Genomic DNA, 12,789 nt, shown 5'->3' with positions numbered 1-12,789 from the left:
TTTCCATCAACATAGATGGGTCTTAGGTTTGTATCTATCAATGCCCATGGCTTGTATTCTCCCTTTAAGCGTTCGTTAGTATGGAAGGAAGCCATAAAATAAAACTAATGTATTATGTATCCAAGAATCCTTTTTGTGTAGTAAAGATGTTCATCTTCTCAAACATTTTAAATTCCCACATATAGTTTCGGCTTCCGCAGATGTAAAAAAGGGCAGGTGTGACAATAGCAATTAAAAACCACGGTCCGCGGATTTACGGACCTATTCGGTTCTTTTGGTTGTGGACACCTTTCCGTAGCGCTACGGATGGGTGTCCGTGCTGGGAGTTATGGAGCATGTCCGTTTTTCCCGTGTTTTACAGGCCGTGCTCCTATACTTGGTATAGGAGCGCGGCCCGAAAAATGCGGGCGGTCGTCAGCAGCCGGCCGTGCCCGCAATCATTGGCTTGGATTACGGGCACGGTCGTGTGCATGGGTCCTTAGTCTGTAGGTTGAACTCAGTACCTTACACTATTGTTTCTCTGTATGCTCCAAACACCAGACAACTATCATTTGTTACTAAGGTTATAACTAAATCGAAATCTCTTCAAAAGGGCGGGTTATTACTATGTGGGGATTTCAATGTGGTAATGAATTCAAGGCTGGACCGCTCTTCTCCTGGGAATAGAATGGTTCCGGAGATGGAACTCCTATCTACGGAAGAGAATTTGCATGATGTATGGCGGTATCAGCACGCCTCTGAAAAAAATTTTTACGTTCTCTTCCTCCCCTCACAGGGTATATTCTAGAATAGACTTGTTCCTAGTGGATAGGGAGATCTTATTGAATTCAAGAGTCTAATATTGGAAACATTACTTGGTCAGACCATGCCCCTGTATCGTTGACCCTATCTGATAAATATAATATGCTCCCCAGAACTCCATGGAAACTGAACACTTACCTTTTGAAATCCCCATCTACTTAGTCCTCTATTAAGCCGTTAAGGACGCAGCCTAGTTTGGGCCTTAAGGCTCAGAGCCCATTTTTTAAATCGGACAGATTTCACTTTCTGTGGTAATAACTTCGGAATGCTTAAATCTATCCAAGTGATTCTGAAATTGTTTTCTCGTGAGACATTGGGCTTTATGTTAGTGGTAAAATTTGGTCGATATATTCAGTTTTTATTTGTGAAAAATTTCAAAATTTAGAAAAAGTTTAGAAAAAATAGAATTTTTATGAGTTTAAATGCATCTGCTTGTAAAACAGATGGTTGTACCACCCAAAATAGTTACTAGCTCACAAGTCCCATAAGTCCTACTTTACATTGGCATCATTTTTTGAATATATTCTTTTATTTTTCTTGGATGTTACAAGGCTTAGAACATAAACAGCAATTTCTCATATTTTTAAGAAAATTTCAAAAGCCTTTTTTTTAAGGTACCTGTTTAGTTCTGAAGTGACTTTGAGGGGCCTATGTATTAGAAACCCCCATAAAACACCATTTTAAAAACTAGACCCCTCAAAGTATTCAAAACAGCATTTAGAAAGTTTTTTAACCCTTTAGGCATTTCACAGGAATTAAAGCAAAGTGGAGGTGAAATTTGCAAATTTTATTTTTATTCTATTATTTTTTTTCTGTAACACAGAAGGTTTTAACAGAGAAACACTACTAAATATGTATTGTTCAGATTCTGCCGTTTTTAGAAATGTTCCACATGTGGCTCTAGTGTGCTCGTGGAATAAAACACAAACCCCAGGAGCAAAGAAGCACCTAGTGCATTTTGGGGCCTCTTTTTTTTTTTTTTATCAGAATATATTTTAGGCAGCATGCCATGTTTGAAGAGGTGTTGAGGTGCCAAAACAGTAGGAATCCCCCAAAAGTGACCACATTTTGGAAACTGTACCCCTCAAGGAATTTATGGTGGTTGTTACCATTTTGAGCCCACAGTTTTTTCACAGTGCGTAATTGAATTGGGCTGTGAAATTTAAAAAATGAATTTTTTTCCAATAAGAGGTAATTTTTGATCAAATTTTCTTATTTTCACAGGGAACAAAATGCCCCATTTTGTTGCCTAATTTTGTCCTGAGTGTGGCAATAACCCATTTATGGTTATTGACTGCCGTTTGGGCCCATGGGAGGGCTCAGAAGGAAAGGAGCGCTATGTGTTCTTTGGAGTCCAGGTTTTGCTGGATTGGTTTTCGGATGCCATGTCGCATTTGCAGAGCCCCAGAGGTATCAAAGCAATTTAAACCCACCAGAAGTGACCCCATTTTGGAAACTACACCCCTCAAGGAATTCGTTTATGGGTGTTGTGACCATTTAGACCCCACCGTTTTTTGACCGAATTTATTTGAATTGGGCTGTGAATTAAAACAAATGAAAATTTTTCCCAATAAGATGTAGTTTTGGCTCAGAATAAAAGACCCCATTTTGTTGCCCAATTTGTCCTGAGTGCGACAATACCCCATTTGTGGTGATAAACTGCCGTTTGGGCCCATGAGAGGGCTCAGAAGGAAAGGACCACCATTTGGCCTACTGGGGATTTTCTGGTGCATAAGCCCCTGAGGTAACAGTACAGATGAAACCCCCGAGAAGTGACCCCATTTTAAAAAGGACAACCCTTAAGGCATTCATCTAGAGGTGTAGTGAGCATTTTGACCCCACAGGTATGGTTTAAAAGATAATGTGCAGCAGATGGTGCAGAGTGAGATTTGCAATTTTCTATACATATATGCCATTTCAGTGTCCGATATATTGTGCCCAGCTTGCGCCACCGGAGACCTACATCCCATAAACTGTAATGTGGGTTCTCCCGGGTACGGCAATACCCTACATGTGGCTGTTAAGAGCTGCCTGAGCACACAGCAGGGCCCAGAGGGGAAAGATGAGGGGGATAAGCTGTGAGGAGTGCATCAGGGTAATTAAAACTGGGCTGGATTGAAAATCAAGGGATGTATGGTACATTTTAAAACTCTTTCATACAGAGCCCTGGTGTTTCGGGACACATGTCACATTTATATATTGTGTCCTCCCTTATCCCCCTCTTATAGCAGACTTTGCACCTCTTTTGACCTTTTCCCTTCTTGCCAGTTTGGGGAACTTCTCCTGGCAAGTGTTGCCCTGGTACGATGAGTGTGGCCTCGCTTACAGAAGTACTGGGTGCCCCCCCTTCTTGGTCCCTAAAGATTATGTTCCTGATAACCTCCTCTTGAAATTCCAGGAAAGTTCCCCTCTGGCCTGTACATCGATGTAGCACGGGCAGCTTCTTATACCACACCGCATGGTGCTGTGGGGCTTCAGGACTTTATCTGACAAGTCCACCCCTCCCATGTACCTATGGTAGTCCAGGATGCAGTCTGGTTTGGGGGTCTCTGTACTGGTACATGGGTACTGGTGTGGCCTTGTATTGTCAATATAAGGACATCCCTCTTGTCCTTGTCACACAATATGTTGCTGCTAGAATGTGCCCTGCTCTCACCCCTCGTTTGCCCAAGCAGAGTCTTAGGGAGGCCTCTCAGATTTCTTCTGCAGTGCCGCATGCCGCAGTACTTCTGGAAGCGAGGCACTTGGAGAGTGGGTCGCTGGTATAAAAATTATCCCGGTAGAGGTGGTAACCCTGGTCCAGCAGTGGGTTCACCAAATCCCACACAATTTTTGCATTAACTCCCAGTAAGGGGGGCATTCTGGGGGCTGAATACTGGGGTCCTTCCCTTCATATATCCTAAATTTGTAGGTATACCCTGATGCACTCTCGCACAGCTTATACATCTTCACGTCATACCTTGCCCTCTTACTCGGCAGGTACTGGTGGAATTGAAGCCTCCCTTTAAAATGTACCAAGGACTCATCAATAGAAATACAATTCTCGGGGGTGTATGCTTGGGAAAACTGGGCACTGAAATGGACCCTAATAGGGGTCTCCGTTTATACAAACGGTCAAAACTGGGGTCATCTCTGGGTGGGCACTGCTCATTATCAGTATAATGTAAGAAGCGAAGTATTGCCTCATAACGCATCCTGGACACTCCCGTGCGCTACATCGGGGTGCGGTATAAGAAAAAGCCTACCTTTTTTTTTAAGGTTCCAGTTCAGTTCTGAAGTGGCTTTGAGGGACCTATATATTAGAAACCCCTATCAAACACCCCATTTTAGAAACTAGGCCCCTCAAAGTATTCAAAACAGCATTTAGAAAGTTTATTAACCCTTTAGGTGTTTCACAGGAATTTAACGCAAAGTAGAGGTGAAATTTACATATTTCATTTTTTTGGTCGGAAAATCCTTTTTATTCCATTTCTTTTCTGTAAAACAGAAGGTTTTCCCCGAGAAACGCAACTCAATACTTATTGCCCAGATTCTCCAGTTTTGAGAAATATCCCACATGTGGCACTAGTGCGGTAATGGACTGAAGCACCGGCTTCCGAATCAAAGGACGACCTAGAGGATTGAGGCCTCCTTTTTATTAGTTACCATTTCCGGTTTGAAGAGGTCTTGTGGTGCCAAAACAGTGGAAACCCCCCAAAAGTGACCCTATTTTGGAAACTAGACCCCTTGAGGAATTCATTGTAGTTTTCATGGGGTGCATGTGACTTTTTGATCAGTTTTTGTTATATTTTAAAGAGGCGTGGTGACTAAAAAAGAGCGGCGTTAACCGTGCGGGATAAATAACTAAATACTGTTGTAGTTCAGGCCGTTACGGACGCGGAGATACCAATTATGTATAGTTTATTTGTTTATTTTTACTTTTGTTACTTTTAAAACGTATATTTTCTTATTTTTAGACAATTTTTTTTTAGCTTTATTACTTTGTCCTACTAGTGTAATTGAGATCGCTATTCTAATACACTACACTACATGCATAGTGCAGTGTATTAGAGCTGTCAGCTACTCACTGACAGCAAGCATAGTGGGTCCTGACTTAGTCAGGACGCACTAGGCTTCCGTAGATGGCATAGCCGGACGCCATTGTTAGGCGTCCAGTTGCCATAGCCACCATCGCCGGTCGCTATCGTTTAGTGGGCCGACGATGGTAGCTTAACCCCTAAGAAGCCGCGATCGCTATTGAATGCGACTTCGAAGTGGTTAAGCAGCGGGGACACATCGATCGGTCCCCGCTGAAGGAGCTGCGGCAACTGCTGTGCGAGACAGCAGCTGTCACAGCTCCTGTATGTGTGGGGAAGACGGCCGAATAGGCTGTTCCTCCCGCGACTTACTATTTTGCCACTGAGCGTGGACGATGCACTTAGCACGACGGAATAGTACGTCGCTGAGCATGAAGGGGTTAATATAGCTCTAAAATAATTTTGTGACATTAACTTACCTTCCTCCTCTTCGTCTGCGTTTTTATGATGCACCCATAAAGCATGTGTAAGGGGGCTGTTTATACAACAGGCAGCTAGAGCCAAACGGGAGAGGAATAAGGAAATAGATCTACTTTTGTCAGACGTCCGCATTAATGAAAGGTTGATGAAGACTAGTCTCACAAATACTATACAAGAAAAACTCAAGGATTTAACCCGTTAGTGACCGACCCATCGTGTTTCTACGTCGGTCACTAACGGGCCTTATTCCGATGCCATAGACTTTTTACGTCGCGGCATCGGAATAAGTAAACAGAGCAGGGAACTGTCAGATCTCCCTGCTCTCAGCTGCTAGAGGCAGATGAGGGCTGGGAGCGTCCCTGCTCTGCTGTGTGAGATCGATATTAGTATCGATCTCACACGTTTAACCCCTCAGATGCGGTGCTCAATAGCGTGCACCGCATCTGAGTGGTTTTGGAGAGAGGGAGGGAGCTCCCTCTCTCCCCCACCGACACCCGGCGATACGATCGCCGAGTGTCTGTGTCTGTAATGGCAGCCGGGGGTCTAATAAAGGCCCCCAGGCTGCCTGGAGTGAATGCCCGCTAGATCATGCCGCAGGCATGACCTAGCAGATGCCTGTCCGTGTTAAACGGACAGGCAGTAATACACTGCAATACAAAAGTATTGCAGTGTATTATAAATGCGATCGCAGAATCGCATATTATAGTCCCCTAATGGGACTAGTAAAAAAGTAAAAAAAAAGTTTAATAAAGTTAATTAAAAAAAAAATGTGAAAAAAAATGAAAAACCCAGGTTTTCCCCTTACAAAATGCTTTACTATTAAAAAAACAAAATAAAGTTAAGTTACACATATTTGGTATCGCCGCGTCCGTAACGACCCCGACTATAAATCCATTACATTATTTAACCCGCACGGTGAACGCCGTAAAAAAAATAATAAAAAACTATGGAAAAATTGCTGTTTTCTGTGAATACTGACTTTAAAAAAATGTAATAAAAAGTGATCAAAAAGTCGCATCTACTCCAAAATTATACCAATAAAAACTACAAGTCGTCCCGCAAAAAAAAAAGCCCTCATACAACCGCATCGGCGAAAAAATAAAAACGTTACGGCTCTTCAAATATGGAGAACACAAAAACAAATAATTTTGAAAAAAAAGCGTTTTTACTGTGTAAAAGTAGTAAAACATACAAAAACAATACAAATTTGGTATCGTTGCAATCGTAACAACCCGCTGAATAAAGTTATTGTGTTATTTATACCACACGGTAAACGGCGCAGATTTAGGACGCAAAAAAGTGGCGAAATTTCCGATTTTTTTTTTTTTCTATTCCCCCCCCCCCAAAAAAAGTTAATAAAAGTTAATCGATAAATGATATGTACCTAAAAATGGTGCTATTAAAAAATACAACTTGTCCCGCAAAAAACAAGACCTTATACAGCTATGTCGATGCAAAAATAAGAAGGTTATAGCTCTTGGAATGCGACGATTGAAAAACGTAAAAAATAGCTTGGTCATTAAGGTCCAAAATAGGCTGGTCATTAAGGGGTTAAGAGACAAATTAAAGTCTCTAAACCTTATACATTATGAAAGGACATTAAAACACCTTAAATGGAATTTCTGCACTTTAGGAGATAGACCTAGCAAACTATTGGCAAAGAAAGGGAAACGACAAATGGCTAAATCCAAGTCTCCATTTTTTTAAATCCCCGAGCGGTCAGTACATATAGGATCCACAAGGGATTGCAGACTCTCTTGCGGACTACTATAGCAAACTTTATAACTTAAAAACAAATTCCTGCACACGGTTTTAGACATCATTATATGAGATCCCTTCCTCAAGCGTAATCATACGCCACCCACATTCTTATAGATACTAGGCTAGCCAGCGCACAATCTTGGAAGTCTCCCAGATCTCCCTCCTTACTTGATGTTCTAAGACGAGTAAACAGTCAAAGCTCTCATAAAACCTCATTATTATCTGATGTCAAATTGCACTGTTGAAGTTTGAAGTTAAAGGGGTTGTCCAGGAAAAAAATAAATTCTAAAACATGTCCCCCAGCCTTGATTTGCCTTCCCTAATACCCCCTATTAAACTTCTAACCAGTTTCTGTTTGATTTCCATCATCACTGCTGCTTTTTCTGTTTGTTTACATCCCTTGCTGTTTGTTTACATCCCTTTACTGGCTGTTTCCTGTCTTGTAATCCACTATACCCATGATCCCCGGCTGCATCTGAGGAGACCGTTGCAGCCTCCCCCTTCCTCCAAAGCACCTCAGCTATTTGCATACTGCCACGCCCCTCTATGGTCACATGGTCCTTCCCTGCTCTAATTACAGATTACAGGCAGACGCTCCCTCCCTGCACACGGTCTGAGGCCGGATTACACCAGCGTGTGCCTTTTGCTTGCGCAAAAAACACGTCGTTTTGTGCGCGCAAAAGGTACATAACAGCTCCGCGTGTCAGCCCCGTATGATGCGTGGCTGTGTGATTTTCGCGCAGCCGCCATCATTATGACACACTGTTTGTATGTTTGTAAACAGAAAAGCACGTGGTGCTTTTCTGTTTTCATTCACACTTTTTACTGCTGTTGCGCGAATCACGCGCGTACCACGGAAGTGCTTCCGTGTGCTGCGATTGATTTTCACGCACCCATTGACTTCAATGGGTGCGTGATGCGCGAACAACACACAAATATCGGACATGTCGTGAGTTTTACGCAGCGGACACACGCTGCATGAAACTCACAGACAGTCTGCACGGCCCTATAGACTAATATAGGTCCGTGTGAGGCGCGTGAAAATCACACGCGTTGCACGGACGTATTACACGTTCGTCTGAATAAGCCCTTACACAGTAATAATCATCATTATCCTTTGTGCCTCCATCTATCCCTGATCTAAGTCCAGGCACCCGTCTCCCTCCCCCGCCCCTTCCACAGCCTGATAAATGTCAGGGTATGTTCACAGGCAAAGACGTCTCAAAATACGGAGCCGTTTTCAAGAGAAAACAGCTCCTGATTTTCAGAAGTTTTTTGTGCAAATCGCGATTTTCTCTGCGTTTTTTACGCCCGTTTTTGGAGCTTTTTTCACTACAGTCTATGGAAAACGGCTCCAAAAACGTCTCAAGAGGTTTCCTGCACTTCTTTTTCGCGGTCGTTTTTTTATGTGTAAAAAAACACATCAAAAAACGCTCCTTCAGAACAGAACGCCGTTTTCCCATTGAAATCAATGGTCAGATGTTTGGAGGCGTTCTGCTTCGGATTTTTCGGGAGTTTACGGCCCGAAAAACGGACTAAAATAGGCCGTGTGAACATGCCCTAAGTCTGCCCACTCCACCTAAGTTCGACATCTTGGTACACACAATCCAGTCAGCACATTTACCTCACATGCTGCTGGATCTGTTCCAATAGATCCTGTATTAGGCCCTGTTCACACTGAGTTTTTTTGCTGGCAGAAAATTCTGCATCAAGATTCTGTCTTGAATTTGGAGGCAGATTTTGACCTGCCTGCACGCCGTTTGCCACGTTTTTTGCCCGCGGCCATTGAGGGAAAAAGAAGCGACATGCCCTATCTTCGGGCGTTTACTCCTCTGACATCTATGGGAGGCAGAGAAAGCGTTTTTCGCAGCGTTTTTGCCTGTTGCACTCAATGCCCGCGGGCGAAAATCGTGGCAAACGGCGTGGAGGCAGATCAAAATCTGGCTGAAAATTCAAGTGAAATTTTGAGGCAGAATTTTCTGCCTGCAAATAACTGTGTGAACAGGGCCTTAGGCTGTGTTCACACAGAGTTTTTTGCAGGAGGAAAATTCCTCCTGCAAAAACTGCTCCAGTAGGTTTTTGCACAGTGGTTTGACAAAAACTCGTCAAAACACTCGTCGAGGGTTTTTTTTCCTCTTTCTGACTCATTGAAATGGGGTTTTGGAGGAGGAAACCGCCTCAAGATGGGTCATGTTGCTTCTTTTTACCACGACGAGTTTTTTTTACTCGTGGAAAAAAAACTCGTCTGCCTCCCATTGAAATCAATGGGAGGCATTTTCGGGCGGTTTTTGAGGAGTTTTTTGGTGTGGTTTCTGCCCCAAAAAACTCGTCAAAAAACTCCGTGTGAACAGGGCCTTACAGTGAAGCAAACGCCAAACACTACTCCAAACAATGGTAAAACGTTTCTTTTTTTTTTTTACATAATTTACTATAAATGTATGTAAGACCCCATACACACTACCGTGCTTTTGTGGGCGCAATTCCCCCAAAAATCCACGAGAGAATTGCGGCCCCATTCACTACCTTCTATAGATACTGCCACAGCCCCCCTGTAGGTAATGCCACACAGCCCCCTGTAGGTAATGCCACACAGCCCCCTGTAGGTAATGCCACACAGCCCCCCCTGTAGGTAATGCCACACAGCCCCCCCTGTAGGTAATGCCACACAGCCCCCCCTGTAGGTAATGCCACACAGCCCCCCCTGTAGGTAATGCCACACAGCCCCCCCTGTAGGTAATGCCACACAGCCCCCCCTGTAGGTAATGCCACATAGTCCCCCCTGTAGGTAATGCCACATAGTCCCCCCTGTAGGTAATGCCACATAGCCCCCCCTGTAGGCAATGCCACCCTCCGTACTTTCCTGTAGGGGACGGCTCTGGAGAAATCCCTCACTTCACTGTCCATATATGAACAGTGAAGTGAGGTACTTCTCCTGGAACGGAATCCCCGGCCACATCGGCGGGGATTCCGCTTCAGAAGTCCCTGACGTCACTGTCCATATATGGACACAGTGAAGTCAGTGACTTCTCTTGGAGCAGAATCCCCGGCCAATTCGCCGGTGATTCCGCTTCAGAAGTCACTGTGTCCATATATGGACACAGTGAAGTCTGTGACTTCTCCTGGAGCGGAATCCCCAATCCCGGGTTTGGGGATTGCGCTCCTACAGTGAGCAAATAAACACCCTCCTCCTCCTCCTCACATGCGCTTCGGACTGTGAGGAGGAGAAGGAGAGAGCGAGCTACGGCAGACACGGCCGTCACAGTGCACACCGACACCACATATTAAGACTTGCGCATGCGCAATGAAACTGCTGCTGAAGACGCAGCCATATCATTTAACAGAGCATGCGTGGTAGTGTCAACCACGCATGCTCTAAGCAGATGGGGAAAACACGTGGTACAGTTACGTCATTTATGACGTAGCCATAGACTGTGGAAACCGGAAGTTAGGCGCGAATGGACGGGTATGCACAGGAAGTGCAAATTTTACATGGACAAGCGGTCACGTGATGGAAGAGGGGATACGACGATACAGCCAGCTAATCAAACGTAAGTACATTACAAAGTTAAATGTTTTTTATTGTTTAGTTTAATTAAAAGTAATTTTTTACTTCTGGAAAACCCCTTTAAGGATTCAATCTAAATATTTTGTTTAGTTGCACTTCTTATTTTTGTTGTTCTCCATGATCAGAGGTGTTGGTTTTACTGTTGTAATACCGTTACTTGTAATATCTTTAAAATCTCAATAAAAATCGGAATGATTGAAAAAAAGAAAGGAACAGACTACTAATCATTTATTGGTGAAGGCTCAATGTCCGTTTTATTTTGGTTTAATAAAAGTGACATTTTATGAAATTTAGTGTAGTGGACAATAGGTAATTATTTTCCCCTGGGGCAATCTGTTAAAACAATTCTTAAAATCTTATGCACTTTGTTGCTTCCGTTATACGCTGTGGATTTTCCTTCCCCAATTCGAGACTGAAAATCCGCAGCGTAACATTCCTTTATGGTACCAGGTTATTTTCTAATTGTACCAAGGTCTCTGCTTCCAGTTTAATGTTTAGAAAAGTGGCAAACCCCATTTACAACCTGGAAAACGTAGCCTCTGTTTACACTGGCATTTGTGTCTCTTATTCTGGTCCATCACTAACTGAAAAAAACTAAAATCTTTCTAGCTGACTCGATGTTGCATTTTGGAACACCCTTATCACTTGCCATTTGTTTTACTCCATTACATTAAAAAATGAATTTGTTTGTCAGGCATGTTGTGTTCATGTATTTTTACAGCAATGTTTTCTTCTCCTAACAAGGATCCTTGTGCATGCGCACTGCTTGAATACAGCATTATAAATGGAGCGTACACTGGATGTAATCTGCCTCCTGCACTGGAGTCTCTACAGCAGTAAGTTCATTTAAAGAGGCTCTGTCACCAGATTTTGCAACCCCTATCTGCTATTGCAGCAGATCGGCGCTGCAATGTAGATTACAGTAACGTTTTTATTTTTAAATAACGAGCAAATCAACGAGTGTTTGTGTCTCCGATGGCAGCCGGGGGCCTAATAAAGGCCCCCAGGTCTGCCTGTAGTGAGCGCTTGCTAGATCATGCCTCTGGCATGACCTAGCAGATGCCTGTCCATTTTACACGGACAGGCATAATACACTGCAATACAGAAGTATTGCAGTGTAATATAAACGCGATTAGATAATCGCATAGTGACATCCCCTAGTGGGAGTAGTAAAAACGAGCATTTTTGGCCAAGTTATGACCATTTTTGTATTTATGCAAATGAGGCTTGCAAAAGTACAACTGGGCGTGTTGAAAAGTTGACGAGAAGTATCATCCACTTCTCTTCAGAACGCCCAGCTTCTGGCAGATCACGCTGTGTCGTCACTCACAGGTCCTGCATCGTGTCAGACGAGCGAGGACACATCGGCACCAGAGGCTACAGATGATTCTGCAGCAGCATCGGCGTTTACAGGTAAGTCGATGTAGCTACTTACCTGCAAACGCTGATGCTGCTGCAGAGTCAACTGTAGCCTCTGATGCCGATGTGTCCTCGCTCGTCCGACACGATGCAGGACCTGGGGCAGGAAGTGAGTGAAGACACAGCGTGATCTCTCGAGAACACGCTGTGTCTGCACTGCCAGAAGCTGGGCGTTCTGAAGAGAAGTGGATGATTCTTCTCGTCAGAACGCCCAGCTAGTAAAAGAAGTAAAAACGCCCCGATGTACGCACATAATACACGCCCAGTTGGACTTTTACTTTAAACACGCCCACTTGGACTTTTGCAAGCCTCATTTGCATAAATACAAAAATGGTCATAACTTGGCCAAAAATGCTCGTTTTTACTACTCCCACTAGGGGATGTCACTATGCGATTATCTGATCGCGTTTATATTACACTGCAATACTTCTGTATTGCAGTGTATTATGCCTGTCCATGTAAAACGGACAGGCATCTGCTAGGTCATGCCAGAGGCATGATCTAGCAAGCGCTCACTACAGGCAGACCTGGGGGCCTTTATTAGGCCCCCGGCTGCCATCGGAGACACAAACACTCGTTGATTTTATCGCCGGGTGTCGGTTGGATGAGAGGGAGCTCCCTCCCTTTCTCCAAAACCACTTAGATGCGGCACTCGCTATTGAGCGCCACATCTGAGGGGATAAACAGGTGAGATCGATACCAATATCGATCTCACCCAGTCGAGCAGGGATGCCCTCAGCTACTTCT

General features: G+C 43.9%; 1 protein-coding gene across 2 annotated transcripts in view; it reads left to right on the top strand.

Annotated features, from left to right (window-relative positions):
* Positions 1-12,789, top strand: part of MOV10L1 (Mov10 like RNA helicase 1) — a 117,102-nt gene that overhangs the window by 101,223 nt on the left and 3,090 nt on the right. For both annotated transcript variants that reach the window (XM_075857203.1, XM_075857204.1), the window contains one exon: positions 11,368-11,459. In XM_075857203.1, the coding sequence (XP_075713318.1) occupies positions 11,368-11,459 (92 nt within the window). The remainder of the gene's footprint in view (positions 1-11,367; positions 11,460-12,789) is intronic.

The sequence above is a fragment of the Rhinoderma darwinii genome, chromosome 3 (assembly GCF_050947455.1).
Source record: "Rhinoderma darwinii isolate aRhiDar2 chromosome 3, aRhiDar2.hap1, whole genome shotgun sequence".
In the NCBI taxonomy this organism is placed as follows: domain Eukaryota; kingdom Metazoa; phylum Chordata; class Amphibia; order Anura; family Rhinodermatidae; genus Rhinoderma; species Rhinoderma darwinii.
The sequence above is the reverse complement of the archived record's forward strand: the minus strand, read 5'-3'. Positions and strand labels throughout refer to the sequence as shown.